The 24,151-nt window shown below is 39.6% G+C and overlaps 1 protein-coding gene across 4 annotated transcripts in view; it reads right to left on the bottom strand.

Moving 5' to 3' along the window:
- Positions 1–1,412: 1,412 nt before the first annotated feature.
- Positions 1,413–24,151, bottom strand: part of RALB (RAS like proto-oncogene B) — a 54,710-nt gene continuing 31,971 nt past the window's right edge. For all 4 annotated transcript variants that reach the window (XM_056496510.1, XM_056496509.1, XM_056496508.1 and 1 more), the window contains 4 exons: positions 11,809–11,965; positions 10,640–10,848; positions 7,734–7,911; positions 1,413–5,812 (listed from right to left, as the gene is read on the bottom strand). In XM_056496510.1, the coding sequence (XP_056352485.1) occupies positions 5,693–5,812; positions 7,734–7,911; positions 10,640–10,848; positions 11,809–11,922 (621 nt within the window). In that variant the 5' untranslated portion in view covers positions 11,923–11,965 and the 3' untranslated portion in view covers positions 1,413–5,692. The remainder of the gene's footprint in view (positions 5,813–7,733; positions 7,912–10,639; positions 10,849–11,808; positions 11,966–24,151) is intronic.

Raw genomic sequence — 24,151 nt, 5'->3', positions numbered from 1 at the left:
GCATGCAAATCAGTGCTTAGCAAGCAGAACAAACTTACACTTGCAAGGTAAACTGGTTTAATGCCAGAGAAAACGTAAATCCACCATCCTCATGAGAAATTGGGTGTTCTGCTGCACAGAAAAATGTTTAGGCAAGATTTAACATTAGCATTTGCATGCAAAAGGAAAATTTAATTTTAGAACAAAGTCTCATACTGCATGAGAGAATAATACAGCCAAGCAACAAAACCAGAAGAATCTAGCTAGTATGGATTTCTACATGTAATTCAGGTGGCAGATAAATAGCAGCAACTTGTCTGCTCGTCTGAGCATGCTGAAGAGCCCCCCTCCACGGCAAAGCTTCTAACTCCTAAATCCACAAGATGGAGCCAGCAGTTCTCAGGAAGAGGTGCCTGTACCATCCCAGGAATTGTCAGCACTTAGCTCACAGAACCACACTAAAATGTTCTGGTTGGGCAGAATACAGGCAAACACAAAGGTAGAAGCCAAACTATGAACGAGTCATCATCCTCCCGTTTCATCCTGCTGCAACCAAAGGCAAGCCTGCTCCTCGCAAGCATCTGCAGACTATCTGAAGAAAAAGGTGCCAATCTGGGCTTTGGGTGCAGCTGTGTAACACAGCTGTGCTCCGAACCCTCTCCTGCCTCCTACACAACACTTTTCATGCTACCCTTTCTGTGCCACAGAATATTTTAAAAGTTACTTCACTGGGAAGGAGAGCAGCATAAACCACCGTGGCAATCAGAAACACAGGGCAAACACCAGCCAAGCACCATGTAAACAAGATTATGTAAATTGCTGCAGTCCTTGGCCAGAAGTCATCAGCTAGAGAATGTTCCACTTCCAACTTGTACAGCAACGGTGGCAGAAACTGCCTGAAAGTTTACTGTGAATCCCATTGCTCTGCCACTCCAAGTTAAGTGGCATTAGAGAGCAGTGAGTCTGTCCTGAGCCATCCTGCCTCAGATGCAATTCAGCTTCTCTCCTGCATTTCATTCACCACAAACCTACACGTAGAATGGAGTCTGGCACACTCAAAAGACTAAGGACTAGTTTTTCCACACACTGTTGCTTATTCTGTTATTCAAAGGCATAAGACTGTCTGAAAAGACAAAGCAACTGTCATTTATACAGTTGACACAAGCTGTCTGATCCAACTAAGTTCTGGAAAATTAACTATGAATGAACCAAACTACTATGTATATTCAGTCCTGAAAAACATGTATACAATTTCCAGAAAGCCAATGATGAGTGCCTCAAGTCTCCTCTTCCTCCCCTCCCACAATCTAATCTTGTTTCATATTTGATAGAAAGGTTAGTTCCAGACACTGAAAATCAGTGGCTGGCTCATTCAAAAATTTGGGGATTAGGCATGCTCCTAGAATGCTGTAAAAATCAATAACAAACAAATATGAAGCTCATTTTTTCTTTTTATTATCAACGGTAATACAAATCAGTTGTATTAGCATGATAATGAAAAGTTACCAGTTTTATAGACATTAAAAATGTTTGTGCAAGTTAGAGACAAAGCTCTGAAGCTATGTAAGGACAAAAATAAGAATTTACATTGGATAGTATAGCATACATAGTTTAGAGGCAGTTTCATTAAGTCTTGCAATCACAATCACTTCCTCTACACTAAACCTCTCACTTGGTGTTAGAGATAACACCTTCCCCTCCCAAGAGGAACACCTGCCATTTCCATGAAGTGTGGAGATTACGGTGAAAATTATAGCTTTTTTTTTTTTTTTTTGTTCCTCTTCCCTTCTTCTCCCACCTATAAAGTCAACAGGAGGTGAACACTGCAACATATGCTTACAGCAATTAAGGAAAGCTTCTGTCTACATAAGCTCTGAGCTGAACTGATAACAGTATCCTCTTTTTGAGCAAGAACTGAGAGACCTGTCAGGCCTAAGAACTGGGTTAATACTTTGGAAGGCTTTAAAAAAAGATCCGGGTGAGCATTTAGTCAGATACATTTCCCCACTACACACCTCTTACTACATTCCAGATTGTGGTTCTGTACCTTAGACCTGAAGTATTCTTGACATTATACTTAAGCCAGATAGGACTCAACTAGAACTTCAGAAGGTTATTAACATTTTACTTAAGTTTAATGTCCAGTAAATGTACGCATACATCTTTCTCCTCATCAAGCCAAGTGTTCCCCTAGAAATTGCAGTAGAGGTGTATCAGTCTGTATAAGAACAGACTTGGCACAAGTCACTGAAAACACACTTCATGCTGCATCTGTACTCCCACCTGGAGAGATGCTCCTCTACAAGAGTCAAGTCTGCCTTTGGAGTCCTGGAGTTCAACCTGCTTTTTTTTCATATAATGACTTAGCCCTTGTTATAACAGGGGCTTGTTTGCTCTGCTCAAACCAGAAGGAAAACTGGAGCACTTGAAGCTAAGCCACATAAGGAAGATTGCACGTAGCAGTAAACAGTTCCCTGGCTTCATGTTAAGCCATTGCGCAAGAATAATACTTGAATGCTTAAGTGCAAGTGCATAGTCAAGTCTTGCATGACCTCCAGCTGCAAATATCCAGTTACCTACCTACAGCCCTGCTCCAGAATGATTTAACAGCACATTATACCAACAAAGAGAAGTCTTGGTTTGAAATTACCCAACATGCAAAGGCTGATAGCATACATCAGCTTCAACTCAGCCTTCAGTCTCCTCAGCTACACAGCAGGGTCAGCAGGCAGCCACACACACCCTGCTGCCAAAGTCATCCCTTATTTGATGTACCTGATCCCTCGTTACTCAAAGCTCCATTCACACTGCTCACAGGATGCTGTGCCATGTTAAATTCACTGCAATCAACCCACCTGATGCTGATGTCCACTGATGTCCACTGAAGCACACCTGGAAGCCATTCAAGAACCCCCAAATCATATTGTCCCTATTCAGAAGGGCATACATTCAGACACTTCCATCATGAGGTGGAGGCAACAGGATCCCAACCAGGGGACCAGTTTTATTGCCTTCCTGGTACAAGTCAGAAAGCTTGCTGCCCACTGTTCCAAAGCAGGCAAGGTAGCTGCTTTTTTTATTGTGTTTTCAGCTTTAACTGGCAAAGTTTGTCACAAGTACAGAAGAGGAACACTGAAAAGCTGCTTTATTTAGTCTCAAGGCCTAGTCTTTCTGGAGCAGGTGACAAGAACAGAACACTGAAGAGATGCAGCATCAAGCCATGGAGCAGCAAGCACCTTCTTCCAAGTAAGTCCACCTCAGTGGTGTAGCTTTATCAGTTGGAGAAAAATAACCTGAGTGAAAACAGCACATGTACTGTAAAAACAGCAGTGAGACACTTGCTGTTCTGAGAAGAAATTCATCTGTCCTATCAAATACTGTCAGGTACTTTAAGACTAGAGATCAAAGGTCAAGGCATGGAAGTCTCTTGAGCCAATACAGCTGAGCTGCTCATTGTGAGCTTTGCTGAAATCATCATTCATACAGCAAGGACAGTTTATTCAGTTTTGTTAGATATATTTTACAACCCGCCTCGGAGGGGCTTGACCTAGATAAGCTTGTAATGTGAACTCAACTGTTGTTTATCCTTTAGGTTAACTAAGGACTCAACCTTTAAGTCTCAACTAAAACCAAACCTAACTGAGTTGCCTTCCTGCAGAAGAGGACATTCATTTGCTGTATGAACAATATACAGTCAGAAATAGACTCATCCATGGAAGTTCAAGAGGAAACCTTGTTAGATTTATTACAGCTCCCAGTGTCCTATTAGGTGCTTAGGCTTCAGGTGACACAGCTCAAGTGACAAGTTCTGTAAGCCAGCAGGCTTCCAGCTTCTGCTTCAAAACACTATTGGGTATTACAAAGCCAACTTCATAACCAATTACACTGCTCACAGAGAAGTATTTCCAGAGCTGGTAAACCATTCTTTCTGCCCAAACAAGATAGAAGTAACAAAGAAGGAATTTAATTTGACAAGAATGAAGATTACAGCACCTTTTATTTAGTACAGTTTCCCCAATCCATTAAGTTGCCTGACAAGATGAACTAGTTATGGAAGACAATGAGTTTTTTATAATCCCTGTGAAACCTCAGGTCAACAGAGGTTCTGATATAGACCACATCTTACTTTTTTCAATGTTCAGAGGTGGAATGCACAAAAGCAATCTAGTACATGTGAAAAAATATTTTTCAACCTCGAATTACAACACTAAGTACCCCATCTCAGGAAGAAATACCATTAGTTAATTTAGTGCTGCAGTGAGTTTCATTGAACAACCATTTAGATTACTTTTACCAAGCAACTGTGTTTTAAGCATCCAGTTACTAGCAAGATACAGTTACTCTTCAAGTTTCTCTATGCCTTGGAGGCAGAAGATAGTCATAATTAATTGAGAAACACCACAACCAGAAGAGAGTTCTTTTCCACAGTGACAGAAGTGATTTTTGGCAACTGCACTTAATTTAAACTGCATCAAAGTTCATTTCATTCAGCTGACAACAGAACCTAAGTACTCACTTTTCCACTTCTAGACTATTTTTGTTGAACAGCCATGACCACCACTGCATAACTGGCAGCAAAACTCATCATGTGCTAGGTTGCTGAGCATCAGAAACAGTACACATAAAATTAACAGTGAGTAATAGATGTGGCAACTGCTTAACTTCATTTCCTTTTTGACACTCACTAGCCAGCTCATCATTGAGAGGTAGCATATATGCCTCACCTATTCCAGGTCATGACTGTGTGATGGGACCCACCCTTATTCAACATTTTCATCTTCAGCAAGACAGGAGACAGATGCAGATGTTGTCACTTTCCAACATTATCATCGTAAGTGTTCCAATATAAACATAACTGATTAAATCAACACCTATTTCCACTATTCCAGTACAAGAGAAGGGAAGGATGATAGATGTAGAATGTAACAATATATGGAAGAAACCCAGGACAGCATTTCAGGGAGATGGTGATAATACTATTCCTTTTGAAGAAAGGCTTACAGTCATTTTCTCACCCCATACCACTAATTTAAGAAGACAGACCCCAGCAGGGAATGCATCTAGCCTGTATTTAAATATCAATTTTTGCATTGCCTAAATAAGTCTGAATTCAGTCCATAGGCTTGATTCATGAATGCTGTATTGACTAAACAGAACACAGAAGAAAGTTTGTTTTGAGTTGGCTCTCAACTGTCAGCTGCTATTTCTTACATGGAGTGTGGGGAGGAAGTCAGCAGATTTCAGTGTAAGAAATATCAGTGACAACTAAGAGAAGATGGAGACTCAAACCCTTCCCTAGGTGTCATCTAGCCTTTCTGCAGTTTGCACCATCAAGGAGGGCAGCAACAGCAGGAAAAAGTGTTTGAACCTGAACAGCTGTGCTTGTTAAGGCCAATAGAGGTTCAAGAGAAACAGAGAAACATTAGACAGAAGTTAATACAAAAGTACGTTGTGTAACCAAACAGAAGGGTTGTAGTTCTGAAACTATTTCTAGTTTTGAAAGTTGGAAGATGGAGCCCATTTCAGTTAAGGAGGCAATGGTTTTGTTGGATACTGGAAATGGTTGCAAAGTTGTTTTCACATTTTGAAGGTGTGATATGCAAAGCAAAAGATAAGGGAGTCAATACAGACTTCCTTTCATGAATCCAGCCCTATATCCTTAGTGGTATTTTATCCATGCCACGTGTAGATAGATATTTACAGTTCCAAAGCATCACAGTAAGCAACATCTTTCTTTAAAGCTTTTCTTGTTCTTGCTGCTTTTCTTGCCATTCTTGTCTTTGTTTTCTGACATTTTCTTTGCTCTTATTTCTCTCATTAAATCAAAGAATACCTAGGAGGGAAAAATAAATAAAGATTAAACAAGATCAGCCACCAGAAAGCAGATAAAAACTACTGTATTCAGCTGCAAAAAAAGATGTAGAACCACACTGTACTCAACACAACAAAAGATGTAATCACGAAGATTCCTGTGACAAACTCAACATCACAGTTATGTAGTGTCAAGCAGTGACAAAAAGCTATACAATATTACCTGGCTATCAAAAAAATTCTCAAAACTATGTTATAATAAAAAAAGAGAAAGTCATGCTTCCTTTCATGTCTATTTTTTTCATCCAAAATTTAGGCAATTTCACCTATCTATTCCTGATGTCTAGGTACATACCACTTAAGATGCAAGAGCTGTTTTGTTGTACAGTTACTGGGTAATTATTTTCAGAATTAGTTGAAAATAATTTTATTTTATTATTTTTAATTATTTTTAGGATTACAGAACAAGAGTTTAGCATCACTCTGTAGAACTAGAGTTTGTTTTTTTTCCAAATGGGGAACTCTCAAGCCTTTGACAGCTGGAAACAAAACCATGCTACTGATCAAAAGCAGATTAGTTTATAATTCAAAACCCTCAAATTTTTTTATTCTGCCACAGTATTACGCACAATCACCACAAAGAGAAATATCTTACTGTACAATGCCCCAAACAGTGCTTATACAGAGGATAACCCGTACGCCACATCAGCTTGCCAGTGAAGACCTGTAATAGCAAATCTGGATCACCATGCTAGTGCCCTCCAGACACACAGCTCCACTGCTGTTAATCCCAACTGATCAGAAAACTAGTCTAAACATAAAACAGGCTAACCATTCATTAGTAATATAAGATGCTTATAGGAAAAACCAAGACTAAATATTCATGTTTCACTACATCACCCAGTTTATGCAACTGACTGTGACTTTCTAGTAGTCTACAAGTCAGAACGGTTCTTTACCAAACTGAAATTATGCCACGTCCTTTAAACCAAAAGGTCTCAATTCAGGAGTTTCATATACTGCAGCTTTAATGAGAAAAGGAGTTCCTGACAGTTATTTATGCACCAACAGCATTTCCACTAGTGAATTAATACAGAAGAACAGGAAGCTGTCCAGAAGAACTTAAGAGTAAACCTAGCTGCACGTGTTCTTCATCCAAAGAGAAAACTGCTTAAAATTTGTAATCTTTAAATAGATGCATATTAGTAAGACAATCTGGAGTCCTTACGGTGCAAACAGTAATTTCAGATCACCTTCTGTGACCTGGTGAAGTAAAATGTCACCCTTTGCTTCAAGTAGTCCTCACTACAAACAAAATAAAGGGGATGATTGAAATTGATTTGTCCTCTACACAGGAAAAACATTCCATAGCCATAATTAATTTATTTTCTAGGATATCCTACCACCACTGTTTATGCAAGAAACAAGCAGCAGAATAACATGAGAATAACTGTCCTACACCACAAAGGACAAGTCAAAACAGGACAGGGACTCAGCAAAGAGTTTCTCGCAATTCAAACCAGTCATGGCAGAAAACAAGAATACAATTTCTAAGATTAACCACACTACATGCAGCTTTATAGGGAAGGGGGGAATAAATTCTCAATGTCCATAATTTGTTATTGGTATTATAAGAAGGACACACCTTACAAATGAAATAACATACTTAGAGAATCCTTAGAACCATTTACCCAAAGTACTACTGAAAACCTATGGGTTCAGGTACAAACAGTTAAGACAATAGGATTGACTTGTTCCAGATCTCAGGTTCCCCTAAGCTAGGTATGTGTTTGAGTGTACACATTCCAGTAAGTTCATGGTTTTTGGGTCTTTTAATAAACTAGGTCTTCAGAAGCCAAACTGTGGACTTGCTTTTGTCCCAGCAAGAGTCAGCTACTAAACAAGTAGCAATGACCTAATTAAGTAGATGTCATTTATCTTACCTTATCTACATTGGCTCTAGTTTTGGCAGAGGTTTCTACGTACTGCACCCCCCATTCTTCTGCCTTACTTCGAGCCTCTTCTACAGGCACTTGTCTGCGCTCCTCCAGGTCAGATTTGTTTCCCACTACCAGTAAAGGGATTTTATCCTCTTCAGCCTTCACACGCAGGATCTGTTCCCTAATGTATTAGGTATTCAAAATAAAAATATCTGTGTTAGTAGTAGCAACAAAACTTCCACTTACATAGAGTGGATCAGGTGGTCTGCACATTATTAGTGTTTACAACCGGGTATTTCCCAACAGCTGAGCACACACTTTAAAATTATTCCAAGATTAGCATAGTAATGCTATGGTCTTCACACTACTGAAAGCCTCACACTTCCACAAAGGCAGTTCTACCATTTAGTTAGTGAGTAATCAGGCTCTAGGAAAGAACAAGAGTATGGCAGAAGAGAAACTGGCAGCAGGAGTTCACATTTGAATGAGGAAGAGAGTACAAGTGCCATGTTTGCCAAGTTCCACCTTGGCATTCAGTCATCATCATTAATTCACAGTCTGCATCACATCTCAATATAGGTCTGGGCAGTATCAAGTCTTTGCCAAGGCAGTAGGTTGCAAACACCCCAGTAGCTGGCAGAGATCATTCCCAAAGGCTACCTAAACTTTACCCAAAAGAGAGAGTTACTATACAATCCTGAACTAAAATGCAAGCAACCATCCTCCTTTAAAGACTCCAGGAAGATATTTGAACTGTCAGCATTAACCTGTCATGCTAAGAGGACATACCAGCGTTCAGGAAAGGAGATGGAGTTATGCTGCATACCAGTCTCAGTCTATGCTATTACTGGGGTAAAACACAAGTTGAAACCAGACTGACACATGCTGCTGTCCATCTCAGATGCTGGAAGAACTCTATCACTCTAAACTACTTTTAGATGGCTTCATTTTGTTATGAAGAGCTAAATGAAACATGAGCACAGTGCTACACCCTCTCATCTCACTGAGTTACCATACTACTTTAGATGCCTGCATTTTCCATCTACAAAACAACAATGTATGGAGAATAAATGAGACTCTAAAATAGCATTAACACTGAAGCAGACAATCTGCTGTTGCATTTAACTGCACCTTCACACATTTTTAGATTACAGAGGCACTGAAAGCAAACACTGAATGCATAGCATCAGCAGGAGAGCTAGGGTTTAAAGACAAGCCTATAGTTTGTTCAGTATTCAACTTCTTAGCATTAGAATTCTGGAACCTAAAGGATCAAAAATACCAATCTGCAGTTTGGCCTGGTATGCTGCTGACTCATACTACCCATTCCACACTGCTTCCTGGACCAAGGAGCTGGATCTTGCATGTCAGCCTAAATATTCCCTTTAACTAATTTCACTACTTCTTTTACTTCTGAACCACTGAAAAGTAGAAGATTCTGCATCACAAAGCTCTTAGGCCCTTCTTGCCCATCTTCAGGGCTAGCATAGCTTTTTCATTGTTTTGCTGAGCTGGAATATTGAACCAGCACACTGTTAACCTAGTTACAAAAGTCTGACAAAAAAAACAAACTGCCAAGATAAATACTCCTACTCTTTTTCATTTGAAGCCTTAAACCCTGGGTTTAACATTACATTTCACTTAGGCACATAAGCCAAAACCAAGTGCTTCCACTTGTCTCATTTTCTTTGTGTTCTTCGAGTGTTACCTGACCTTTGCCTCCATCTTACATTAGGAAGAGTCCTAGTACTCAGTTCTGCAGTCCTGTACCAGTTGCACTGTTGGCTCCTTTCAGAGCTCCAGTGAGAGCAAACTGCTTGTGTGTCCCATGACTGCCAGCCTTCTGAAGCAGAACAAAGTCACATAAGTATTACGTGACAAAGGAACAGTATTTTTAGACCTTGCAAAAGATTCTGTGGTCTTCCACTACTGTTACCACAGTATGATAAGAACCTAGACCACAGTTCTGGAGTGCAAGGGGAGTTTGCCTTAGCTTTAAGAAAAAGCTAGAAGTAAGTGTCCTCAGCTGCAGCACTTCCATTTCCAGTTAGTATCTGTTAACCTTGTACCACTGAAGCAAAGGCAGACCGATAAAGAGCTTTTATCCTGACAAGCATAAGGAACTCCTAAACTTTCCCTATACTTTGGGAAGTTTGCCTGGGACAGCTGTATAACTTGCAGGAAATCTCCAGTTTACCTTCTACTGAGGCAACAGGTATTATAAAAAAGAATTACAACACTTTCCCTGAAGAATGTTGCTACATGGATTCTAGAATCAAAACACTGGTTTAAATCCTTCTCTATTTACCCCCCACACTACACCAGCAGTTTCTCTGGTCAATTTGGTGCTGACTTTTACATCAGAATTGCTAATCCCAAGAAGAAAAATGGAAGTGCTTACTACTACCGTATGTCTTTCTAGGAATACGTCTGCCTACAATAGCAATGCTTGGCTGCCAACCCTTATTTGGCATCAATCCATACCTGAGAGTGGAGGCTAATCCTTCCCTTAGAGCACCTGCTTCTAGCAGTAAGCAATACTGTGTCTGAAATCTGGCCAAAAGACAGACTAAATTCCAGAAGTACTCTTCTAAGATAATTAAACTTCACATCCATGAAGACTGAAAATTGGCTGGAATATGCCTGTTTTAAGAGTCCAAGAATCTGTTCCTTGCCTGAAGTTGCTGCTGGCATAATGCACTCATAAGTTGCAGGCATGAAGACAACTAAAGCCAGAGGCTGAATACTGCGGTTTAGGTTATTGGTTACTGAGAGCACAATGGTCAGCTGTCACTTTTATTGATCAAATGGTAACAGACAAAGAATAAAGAGCTGTAGCTTTCAGGTAGAATTGTCAGAGCAACACAGGAAATGGATAACTTCCCCTGCCCAGGAGAGAAGCTACTCACCGAAACTCCGCTGTTGCTGTGAAGGATTCGTGCTCTGTTATTGAAAAGACAAGAAGAAACCCTTCCCCACTGCGGAAATAGTTATCTCTGATAGCTGCATAATCCTCCTGTCCTGCTGTGTCCAGAATGTCTATCTGAACTTCTTCACCATCCAGAACTACTTTCTTTCTGTAGCTGTCAGCCTTGGTAGGTTCATAGTCTTCTACAAACTGACAAGAAAGGGATTAGTGTTTAGAATTACTGTCAAACAGTCTCAGTATTTGTCCATCTTCCTTCTTTTGCTTCAGTGACATTTAAATTCCCCAAAACCTTCTCATAATTCAGTTAGCTACTAAGTTCCACCAGTTTTGTTTTTTTTTTAGTTTTACTATTAAAAGCATATTATTTAAGCCTTTAATACATCAAAGACCCAATTTGCTTAGTCAAGTTTTGCTACACAAAACATAGTTCAGCAACTTCAGTACAATTTCAGAACAGAGTCGCAGTATAAGTTACCAGTTATCTAGATCTCCCACTTTAAGAAAATGCATTTGAACACACTTCAGGAACAGGTATCTGAACTTTTAACAGGTGCAAATGAGAGCATCCAGCTGCTGAACATGAAAGCCTGCTCCATAATTACACAGGCACATACTTTAGTCCATTCAGTATTGATCATATCCATAAAGCCGCTGCCAGTTCAACTTAGTTCAACAGCACAACCCAGCAGAGAAGTAGAGAGGTAAAGAGCCTCTCAGCCTCAGAACACAACAATTAAGTCCAATTAAGCTGGCTGGCATTAATGACTACATCACCTATTCAGATACTTACACTGCTATAGCATGTGCGGACAGCCTAAAGATAAATGCAAACTTTTGAATTAGAGGATTATGTATTCCTTCACATCCTAGTGTGGGCTGCCTAATCTAGCTTCCTGTATATCAGGTTGGAAGAATTCATGCTATGAACATGCCCACTTCAGCACCTGGCTCAGAATGAGCTAGATTGTTTACTTCTGACTTCAGCCTTAACTGACCTAAATTACAAAATTAAAGTTCAACTCCAAGTAGTAACAGTTCTATACATAAGCACCTGTACATTATGCATGATTTCTGAAGACTGTTCTTTCACAAAAAAAAAGCTCAGTAAGACACATGAATTTGTGCTTTAGAGAAGCTGAAGTTACTTACCTCATCGTACATAAACTGAAGTGTGAGTGCAGATTTGCCCACACCCCCACTGCCGACCATAATTACTTTATGGAGGGCCAAGGAACTCTGGTTCTTGCTCTTGCTGGCAGCCATTGTCCTGCTTGCCACAGATGAAGTGCCAGGCAGCCAATCAGATCTGCAGAGAAAAGCAGCACAGTCACCCATCCATGGCATTGCTGACATCAGGGTAGCATGCAGGTAAAGTGTCTCACAATTGCTGAAAAACCAGATTAAAATTCTGCCCCACAAGTCTAAAGAATGGGCCACTCTAATGTACTGGCATGCAAACCATGCCTAAAATATGAATAGGACGAGGTGTTAGAACAAACACCTTCTATTTGTGACAACAGTATGATTAATAAAAGTACTAAAGGTTTCTAACAAGCTACTCTTATTTGTAAACCCAGCCTACAAGACTGTCTAGATCAGTTTCTAAAGAAAAGCCCATTCTTTCTCAAACAACATGAAATTAAGTGGTTTTCACGGCTCTTGTTATAAGCCATTACAACTTTCTAAAATATTTCTTTAATGTTGATACAGCTATACCTTAGATCTGCTCATAAGCAGAAATCTGGCTTTTGATCTTCTCCCTTCATAGACTAAGAAAACAACAGAGATACACAGTAAACTGGCAGGAACAAGTTGCAAAAGCTTCTAGCAGAAAGTCTTATGACATGACATTAGCATTTATTTTATACTCTTCCTGCCTTTTGATGCTGCAAATCTAATTTGCTTCAGAAAAAACATTCCTGCTTTACTGAAAAAAAAAAAAAAAAAAAAAAAAAAAAAAAAAAAAAAAAATCTCAGTTCCTATTCTTCTCCTGATGTTGCTAAGCCATAAAGGAGTAAGCTTCAATAAACAAGCCCTAGCTAACAAGCCTCTGTTTGTGTGTTATGCAAGCCTAGTAATTAAATGCTGGAGGCTTCTTAAAAATAATACTGCCTCTTTTTTTTGTTAGTTGAGTTTTTTTAAGAGTGGCTGGACAAAGTAGTTGTACCAGAAGCACAAGCAGCAGCTGCCACACTGATTAACACAGAGCAGCATCTCTAAGGACAGCACACTGAAGATAAAAACAGACATAAGTAAAACAAAGATGTGCCACCAGTCAGGATTCCCACATAGAAAAAAAACCCAAATATGAATATTTCAGACACATGATGTGTATATAGCAGGATAGAGACTCTTGTGTGCTCAGAGCACCACAAAGGATCCCAGCTGTTCATATCCTGGCAGAGAGCTGTAAGGAGATCAGCAGACCATTCAGAAAACACTGCTACAGGAAGTGGCTGTACCAGCCTTGATTTATCAGCACATTTTATTCCAGATGCACAGATGCAATGGACCTTCCAAAAGTCTCAAATTTACCTGGACACAATTACTCTAGAAAAACAGTGCAACTACCACATCATCAAGTGCTACTCTATGGAAACAAAAGGCCAACAGTAGAAGTTACTGAGTAGTATATTAGTAAAAACCTCAGGACAACCAGTTGCCCTAAACAAAATTAACAAGAGACTGAGGAATCACCAGCCTACAAACATGCCACAGGATTATTTAGCTTGGAAAGGGACCTTTGGGTACTCTTCAGTCCAAACCTCTCCGTGGAAGCAGTTTGCTCCAAGCAATCCAGTTTATGTGCCCTGCGTTCTAAGACTGACAATTCCAGGGCCAGTCTGGACAACTGCCCTTGCAGTACACTGATAGTGACTGGCTTTTGCCCCTTGTCACAACTTGATGTTCTGAAAAGCAACAAATCAAACTAAGTTCTCATTGACTCACGCATACAAGAACAAACATGCCAACAATGAAGAAGTGCCCTCAGGACAGTATTTTCAAACATCTGAGCAGCAGTATTTTTCCATGCAGAGTTTTTTACTCACACCTGTTTGCTACATGCATTTAGTACAGCAATGCAAATTAATCATCATTAAGTGCTCATTCTGGGATAAACACTGGTAAGTGAAGACAGGTATTTTCCTCTGGTAATCTTCTCTATTAAGTTATACATCAGCTCCCTCATCCAGGACACTCCTTAGTACAGAAATGGGGCGTGACAATTCCTACTTCTCCATAGGTTCTCCCTGTACAGCACACACACACTTTTGCTGGGGACAGTGAATTCAACCATTGCCACAGACATTGATTTTAATTTTAGTCACCAGAGAGGCAAGAGAAGAAGAGAATATTTCCCCGCCAAAGGAATGTGAAAAAACACAACAGATAGCATCTGAAATCCAGAAGTTGTTGCTTTGCCTGTTGTCCACATGGTCTACAGATGGTAAACTAGAATTAAGCTTGCTTGAACATAAACACCCAAGAAACAAGAGCTACAGATTGGCCACACAATGAGATAGTTCAGAGATTTTAAGTGTTCTAGAAATGACACAGCTTGCTCTTAAATTGTAGAGAATGCTGTTTTGTCCTAGCTCAAAAGTAGTCTGGCTTTCCCAGTAGTAGATAAGCTGCTTTCTGGAGTGCGATCATTAGCTACTTTTCAGTATAATTGTGACTGGTTTTAACCTGCGAGCATTCTTTCATCAGACATCCTAACGTTGTAACTGTTGTGTTATCTAACACAAAGTTTTCAAATTAGACATTTTTCTGGCATCACAAACTTAGGAATATGTAATAGGGAGCAGCACTAAGTCCACTGTGCTATGCAACAGCAATAAAGGCATAATTTACTAATAGCCAAGAGAAAAGACTTCTCTGTCCTGTCAATACAAATTGCACATCTTTACAGGGTCATGGTAAATGAATTGCTGTCTTTTAAGAAAAATACTGACACACTTGATTCAGTTCATCAGAAAGGTAAGTGAAGAGAATATTTAAATCCTTTCTTCTCTATTCCACCCCAACACTGGCCTGTAGAAACTGCAAGGTCAGCCTTACCATATTACCTGATTCATAATCAAAGTATAATATTAAACTAAACCCACCCAACAATATAAAAATTAACTGTTTGACTGCATCTAAAGCTTTTCATAGCCAAGGTACTTGATCTTCCCTGCAGAGCTGTTCCAAGTGCCACTTGAATATTTCAGTGGATCAGGACTATACGAACCATGTGAATGCAGCAGTACGTTCACAACACAAACCCTGTGCAGTGTGCACTCAGTGAGGTCCCAGAAGCTTCACACAAAGCAGCTCTTCTTTGGTGGCACCAGAGGAGCATGGCCCCCTCCAGCCCAGAATAGCCAGGCAGTGCAGAGGCAAGAACAGAGGACAAGGCAAGGCTGAAGCAGTGTGCCATAGGATTAACACAGTCAGTATCACTGCAGAAGTACCAGAGCTTACAGAACAACAGGCTAACAGCACATCACTGGTTCAGAAAAGGGCATGGTGAGATTGTAATAAGAATATCCTAATAAAACAACAAGAGAAGGCATTGAAGCCAACTGTTTGTTTATTTTTATCTCCACCTCTACAGCCCAAGAAACAGTTTACACAACATGGTTCAAAGCTCACATCTAACAGCTCCTTGAGGTTAAAAAAAGTAAAAAAAATATATTAAAAAAAAATCTATTAACACAAGTGGAAGCTCTCTCCTCTGTTATCTCTGAGTAGGCAAGGATAAATTTTCCTCCTGTTCTGTACATTAAGCATCCTTGAGGCAGTCAAGACACTAACTTATTTTTCTGTTAACAGAAAAATAAATTTTGGGAAATCAAACCACTTCTCAAAAAAGGGGCAATTTCTAGAAAAACATGTGGCGACTGCAGTTGCTTGAAAACATCACTGAAGTCCCTTCAGTTTAAGGGGCACAGATCAAGGGCAAAGGGTCTTACTGCATTTACTGAAGAGCTCACTCTGAGTAGGTGTCCAGACAAGATACCTAATGCTGTGGTAAGATGCCTCCTCTGCCCTACTGCTCTCTCTTTACTGCTCTTTCTTGTTTGGGCAGTTTACTTTCCAGCAAGATTCACCCTCCTCTGACAGGACAAGAAGCAATCCATTGGGCAGTCAGTCAGTCTATTTAATTTCCATCTGTCATTTTACCCTCAGGTTTAATGACACCATGTTGAACTTCATATGGTGTCATAAACTGTCAACAAAACAAAACACCAAAAAACACACCCCAAACCTTCTGAAAGTTTATTTGGGGGAGTGAGTTAGGGGAGGTGGTTTCTTCAGGTTACCATTCATCCTGCTTTGAAATAAACTGCTAGACAGAGCCCATGTCAGAGAATAAACTTTTTCTAGCAGTCTTTCTTCCTCAAGAAAATAGAAGTAATTACCTGTTTCATCTGTTTTAAAAGATAAGGATTAAGCCACTGACTTGATAAGGCTGCATTTATTCTATAATAGGTAACACACAGCCTTATGCACAATAGGAACTTTGTGATGCTGTTGAAAGATGCTCTTCAGATCAAGAAAGGAAGGTTACACCAACCACAGGCTGCCCACATGAAGCACAGAATCTACAATTCAAACCATAAGAGTTAATCAGATGTTTTGATTTAGACTTCTGAAGATCTCTACTTGGCCACAGGACTAATCAAATCATGCCACCTTCAATTTAAGATATCTAACCCTAAACTCACCAGCTATTTCAGCCTTCCCTTGTCTTTACTATCTGTAATTACAATTTCTGCAGGTTAACTAAAGCCCTCTGCACAATGTTGTGTCATTCTTGGCTGGTCCCTTAAAACTGAGCACTTCAAGGCAATTGTTTATAAACAACTTAGTAAACTGCTTTTTCTCCACCCTCTCCTCAACCTAAACAGTAAAACTGATCAGAACACAGTTTACAAACAGGACTGGTTTACCTAATACAAAGATTCAAAGACTATGACTGAATAACTACACCTATTTCAAACCACACCACACTTTCATATCCCTGTTGATTTCACGTGCATTAAGACACCACAGCTGCAGAACAGTTAAAGGAGAGCTCTTGTCACTTCACAGGAAAGAAACTTTGCTACAGTTCATCCAAGTACATAAAAAAAAATAAAATAAAATAATAAAAAAAAGAGAAGCTTCACTAAGTCTACCTGTTTTCCAATAAATATTCTACTGCTGCAGTAAAAGAATCTGAGACCCTCCAAAGCATTTAATTGAAACTGCTGCTAGTTCTTCCATTCAGTTTGAGATTTAAAACTGAAATAAAGCTCTAAGCTCAAAATTGCTGAGATCAGCCCTTGTTCTCTTGCTGTGCAGCTGATATCTTTGGACATTTCTTTTCATTGCTATCCTGCCACTGAAAGCAGCCATTCTTTGGATTTTAAAACAGGATTCTAGAAACCCTTAGCCCAATAGCTTGACAGAGGAGCTTTGTTAAACCCTTCAGATACCTACTTTTAAAGGAAAATCTGGGTATTCAACCTATTATAAAGACTTAAATATGATGTCATCAAAAACAAGCACGAAAGAACAAGGTTTTGCAACAGTATTTTAGTGATCCTCATTTATCAGAATATAAATTAGAGGCTTTGAAGTGTTTGGTTCTGTGATATGCCCACAAGAATGCAGTCACAGAAATTCCCTGGATCACAAAACTAATTAACAATCTCACTGAGCTATGAACTGTAAGAGCTCCTCCATTCTGAGGTTACCCAGAAAATATTTAAGTACTGAAATTCCATTAGCTTTCAATGGACTGTAAATGCTCCAACTGGTAATTCAACTAAAAAATCCCATTTGAGATTAAGTGGCATATTTAATGCCACTGAAAATTTTAGAATATGCAGGCTGAAAAATTATAAATGCTACTCTGTCCTCTTTTGCTGTGCTAATATCTTACCTCTTGGTATATATCCAGTTAATGGTTTCCAAGCTAAACAGAGATCATTATGTGTTTGTGATAGAAATTTCTGCTTGGGATATCCTCATATCCTTCTTCATGTAATGCTGGAGATTTCTACCTTCTCAGCAGTGCTTATAGATTTTTCTGGGCCATGTTTAATTGGATCAAGGAATTCATTCAGCTTGAGACATCTCGCAGAGCACACTGAGACAGTTCCACAGTCCCCATTTATGTCACCCAATGCTGCCATCACCATTTCCTGTCTCTCAGTCCCCTCTTCCTTGCCCCTGGCTGTTCCAGCCCATCTCCTCCTGCAGCAGAGCCATTCAGCACTGGGCCTGCCAGTCATCTGAAAGGCCACACATGCCTCAGTGCTGATGCGAAGGAAGAAAAACAGTTTGTGCAACTAAGGACAAAGAAGGTGGAACTACAGCAGCCCAGCAGTTACTTATATCGCTGCAGAAACAGGGCAGTTCCCTGACCCTTTTCATGATTCACTCCTTAAACAAGGGGCAGCCACCACCCTGCTGCAGTGGCCAGGCTGAGCACTGGAGTGAAACCCAAGCCTCAGATTTGCTTTTGGCAAAAGATGCTTAGGCATCTTTCTCTCCCTAAGATATAGTAGTAGACTTGCAGTTGCCACAATAGGGGCACTGGACAGGAAACTGTAAATACATTTTAAACTTAATATTTTATATTATCAGGATGAAAGGTAAGAATTTCAGGCAAGGAACTACTTTACTCTGTACTCATGAAGGGATCTAACCTCTTTATATAGGCTAGATTCTTGTTCAAAGTGGCACAACCATATAAATGTTACAGGAAAAAGCACAGAATAAATACATTTATTTGATACACTGAAAGTTACATTACACCAGTTTCAGAACAATTAGTATTAGTTACAAATCCTGCCTAAACCCCCCAGAACTGTGTGTACACTTACAGTGTAAGGGCTGTCACAAACATGCTTTGGCAGGACCTACATACACACTGCTAACTAACACACACATGAAGCAAGACCAACACTAGCAATTTCACTGTGTTACAGAAGTTAAAGGTTAAGCCAGAACCTGAAGCCAGCTCATTATTATTCTCCATCTCCTACAAGGCTGGAGAAAGGATAGGCACAGATTGAAGAACCATTTCAATTCAGAATTGTTTTTCATCAAATGAATCAGACTGGAGTATTAGCTTCTGTAAGAAAGACTGCAGACTATGAGATGAACTTGTACTGCAGGAGAGCCCCTAAGACTTGGTCACCTGGACAATATTACAAGGAGTATAAAAGCAATATTTTTAATATACTTGTGATCAGGAGTCCCCTCTGCATGCATGAAGAAGACACAGATATCACACTAAAATATTCTAACAGTATCAATAGCATCAGGCATCTAACCACTGGATACCAGCCAATTAGGATTAAGAATCCCTACCAGTGACCATGGTCTCCACATCATAACTTACTTTTCTCTATTCCACACATTTGTATGCAAAGCCATCTCCAGCCCTTCACTTAGACTAAAAAAGTTTAATAAGATCAAGTGATTTTGAGAAGAGTGGACTTGTATACAAAATACTTTTGGCACCTACATTTATGTAGAACAGGAAGAACAAAAGACTCTCAGGTGAATTTCTCCTTTAACTGACCATTGTCCTTGCAACCTACAAGGTCTAGCACCCTGCCCTTTCCAACAGGTTATAGCTAGACTTGGATAATTCCATCTTTTAAGGCTCTGTTCAGATCTGGACCACCAAAAGAGTGATCCATCTTAAGTACAAAATACCTATATATACTCACATTCCCCACAATCCTCTCCACCCTTGCCAAGCCCAACTCTTCTCACAAATTTTCAGAGATGCATCAGTGCAGCTCGTAAAGTAAATCTGACTGCATTTATTTTACATTTACTTACTACATTAAATTCTTAAATATAGATCCTCTCACATCATTCAATACAGGACTATTCTAGATTACTCATTACAAATAGACAGACATTACCTTACACATCAGCAGTAATCTCAAGCCAGTAACCTTGCTAAGAATAATCTTGATGTCTAAGGAAAACTGCAACTAAATCCTGTCCAAGTCTGTACCAAGGTTGCAACCTTCAAAGATTTAGTCACAGGAAAGAATCAGTCTGATCAGTAGCACAGAAAAGCAATGCTTTAAAGCAGCCATTTAAAACTCAGATCTTATGCTGAAGTGAAATATAAGCAAACATATATCCCTGTTCCTAAGGAACTTAAATATCTGAGTTTGTTTGGGGTGTTTTTCAGGGGACTTTTTTTGTTGTTGTTGTTGTTTGCTTGCTTTTGGTTGGTTGATTATTTTTAGAATTCCATCAGAGGGAAAGAAAAATAGCCAGGTAACTTGTTTCTGAGCAGTAGCTCAGAGAAGAAAAAGGACTTCCCTCAAACAGTGCTTTTAAGGCAGTGGAGCACACCGTCCCCCCATCCCCTCAAAAAATCACATACATCTGTATTTAATTAAATAAGGTTTCAATGTCATGCTATAAAGCTAATGCTCTTAAATAGCCAGGTATCAACAGCATAAAGAGATTGTCATTGCATGTAGGCAGTACAGTTATAATAACAATCACCTCATTGCTGCACAGATAGCATGCAAGCATCATAGTTACTTAGACTTCTATGGGGAAAAAGAAACCACTCTACACATCATTTTTCATATTACTCAGTACAGAACAAGTACATCATATGTAGCACCAGACAGAATATACACTTTATTTCAGCAAGACAGTGTTACCTGAAGCAAAAGCCATAAAACAGTAGTGCCATTACAGCTAAAACCGCTTCTTCTGTAGGGAGATATCTAGCCAAACCTCTCCAAGTACTTTCAGAAAGCCTCCAAGTCTAATATTAACACCCAGAAGACATACTGCAGACAAACTACAGAAGAGAGGGATGTACCATGCTGCTCTTACAAGATCTTGCTAGAAAACCTGATAGAAATCTTCTATAAGCACAAAGACTGACTCAATACCATTAATCAGTATTACTACGCTAAGATAACAGTCTAGTTGCCTAATTACTTAGGGTGAATTATGACACCACTGTTCACACTAGTTAATTTGGCTCACACCAGACAAGTGACACTCAGGCAACAGCCTTGTTCAACAGCCTCACTCCCACTGACTTGCAAAGTGTATTTCACCTACATTTCCTTTGAAAGCTCACCCAGAAGCACGTCCATCTTTGATACACAGCATACACAAAGTCCACCAAATCACTGAGACAGTGGTGACATTCTTCAGCTATCTAATCTCATACCAGTTTTTAACTGGATCTCCAGGAGCTTAGCAAACACAGCAGCCAAGTCAAACATCTCAGATCACACAATCAGTGTCTCAAGTGGCACACTAGAGCTCAAAATAACCAAAGTCTTACTTCAGTACCAGGTTACAACATGGTTTCAGTTACTTCAACGATAAAGCTGCAACTATATAATCCACACGAAAGTTATCATTACCACTGATTTCACAAATTCCAACAAATGCCAATTCTGCCAAGAAGCATGCTACAGAATTGCAGGAGCTCTCACTACTGTTACCCAGTCCTGAGTCTGTCAGACCCAGACCACTGGTCTCACACAGACACTGCAGACAGGCCACAGGCTGCTACTGTTGCTTCCCCAAAGGATGTATCTCACTAGATCATGCATCCCTAGTAAACTGGATGTCTGGGATAAATCACAAGTCCAAACATTATTTAGGCAATACAGCAGAAGCAACTGTCTCTGCCCTTACAATTACATTCCTTGCTTGCAAACTGAAGTCAGTGTTCATGCTCACATCTCCATTTGAGGAAATGTAAGCCACTGTTGAGACCACATTTGATGCAGATAGGTAAGCAATAATCCCTCATCCTGAGCTCACTCTTAACCATAGAATCCCAGCTCCCTAGGAACACTCAGGGATCATCTTCCTATAGAAAGTACTATAAAAGTACTTTCACTATTTTAAGCACTTCACTGAGGGGTTCACAGATGTGCACCATTAGTCACTAAGCTCCCTCAATCAGGCAACATCCCACAAGTGCCAGCACTGAACCTTTCCCTCCATCTTTCAATCAATGCATTTACATCATGCAAAGCAAAAATAGTGACATTTAGTACCCGTAATTCAGATGCTCTGTTAAGTCACCTTCAAACAGATTTCCTTACTCCAGTTTCCCCAATCAGTTAGAGCAAATACCATATCAAGGCATTCTGCACATTCAAGAAGCTGCCTTTCTACTGGACAAGGAGCAGATGTTTTCAATAACAGTTCTCCAGACTACTGTATACTTTATATATACTGTAATATCAAAGCCAAAAGCAGTATTTCTATCTTCAAATAGGAACTGGATTATTACACCAGTACAGGAGTCTTACACAATTTCAGTAACCCTATAGTTAAGAAGGCAAAAAAGCTGTGGAGAGCTTCACTTATGGGAGAATTACTATCCTTGGTTTCCCTCCTGGAGTGCTGTGCCTACCACTATAAAAGCATTTACAGCCAAATGTGTGCTCTCCAACACAGCCTCCAGAGTGCTGTAGAATGAAGAGTGGCACAATATAATATTCTTGGTAATTCTGGGTTTGGGTGGCAGACTATTAACTCAGAACCATTTGACTTCAACATAGAGAATTAGGACACATTTAGTTGAGCCCACTTCCCTTATGACCTAGCAAATGACAGGTCACAGGAACATACAGAACTAGTGCAGAATATAAACTGTGCATTTATTCTTGTGTGCTCCTGGAGACATTTCCTACCTTTACAGAGCACTTCACCAGAATAAAGAAACTACTATTCTGAAACACAGCCAGCTCATCTCACAGTTCCTGCCTTGCCTGGGAAATCGGCACAACAGGATGCTTCCATGCACTAATCCATGCAGTACAGGGAATAATCTGGAGACACTGGGGGTCTGTGTGTGGCTGCAGGGGGTTAGCACCTCACTGGGATTGCTCTCATGGTTACAGTGCTGCTATGTAGATGGATACAGGCTCTTCAGGAGAGATCAGCATGGCAGGAGAATTGTCTTTCCCATGAGAAAAGCTGGAGTGCACAAAGCTCTGCCTAGAGATAATGGGCCAGTTTATGGGTCAGGAGTGCAACAGACAGTAGGAGGACTGGACTAGGCAGTCTCCACAAGTGTCTTCCAGCCACAGCAACTTTAAGTCAAGTCTATGCCCAGCAATGCAGTTGCTACAAATCTTATCTGTGGAAAGGCCCATTTTTCAACTAGCACAAGCAGTACAGCAGAGCTAGAAAACTTAAAGCAAATCCATCATGACTAACACTTAATTAGAAACCTTATCTAATACTTATTTACAAGAGTATAACAGGTTCATGTTCTGCTATAGCTCCTGCTACACTACTACAATATATATTAGATGACAGTTGTGAATACTTAAAAAGTTGGACAAGAACATTGCTTGATTGCAGTTTTAAAAGCTAAATGAAGATAATGATGCACAGTATCTCTACCACCTGGTCTGCCTAATAATTTTTAAAATTAGTTTCCTTCCATTAAAACTTCAGAATAGATTCAACCAATAAAGCCTACTTTGAATTAGTTTACCTTATAAGACAAACTTAAAAGTAAATTTCCAACACCTCCAGAACCATTTAAAAAATTAGCTTGATTCTTAAGCTGTGTTTTGAAACGTGATAAAGTGCAAAGAGAGATAGGAATGTGCTTGAAAATGGTGTTGTCTTTTGAAACACCATTTTCCTAAATTTCTTGGCTAGTCTATTTTATGACATGGTAGGTAAAAGCAGAAAGCTGCCATAAAAGTCAGTCAGTGAGACTTCTTGGTGAGTACACTAATGAGAATTCCTTACCTACCCCAAATGAGATCTCACAGTAAGCCAAGAACAGTAAATAGCAGAAGAGTACCATCATGGAGAGGAATTTCTTACTGAAGCAGCAGTTTAGTGGAAAGGCTGTATCACAGATCACTACATTTTTTGCAATTAATTCTTTTTAATGAGGGAGCAGCTTCACCAGTTAGCAAAACCACCGCTTTTTGGGAAAGCTGAGGCAACTGGCATGCAACTACTTCACTTGTTAAATATCTGCTTTAGACTGGTGCCCAAGACAGCATCCTCTGGAGCAGGGTAGCACTAACCTTATAAACACCTACTTTAAAAAAAAGAAAAAAAGAAAAAAACAAACAAACAAACAAAACTAAAAAAAAACCACTTGAGTGTGTGTTCTCCATAGATGAAGTCCAGGATTCAGGTAGTTTCTACAAATAATCTTTTAAAGTGCTTTGTCATATTAAGTATAATCCTGTAATGCAGTACTCTATAACAATTTTGTCTATGAAGTGGGATTCTTTTCTCTGTTAAACCTGTGATTCAAACCACCAGCTTGGAAAAAAAAAAAATCATCAATATTAAATCCAAGTTGGAAACATTCTTCAATATGTCCATCTACCATACTCAAAATAGAGGCTAAGTCTAGGTCTGCAGTACTCTTCTGAAAAATAATCTTCTACTACAGGTAAAAATATGTACAGAAAGAGATAGAAACCAGAGAAATCACAGCATCTGATTAACTCA

Source organism: Oenanthe melanoleuca, chromosome 7 (assembly GCF_029582105.1).
Source record: "Oenanthe melanoleuca isolate GR-GAL-2019-014 chromosome 7, OMel1.0, whole genome shotgun sequence".
In the NCBI taxonomy this organism is placed as follows: domain Eukaryota; kingdom Metazoa; phylum Chordata; class Aves; order Passeriformes; family Muscicapidae; genus Oenanthe; species Oenanthe melanoleuca.
This window is presented reverse-complemented; position numbering and strand designations above follow the sequence as displayed.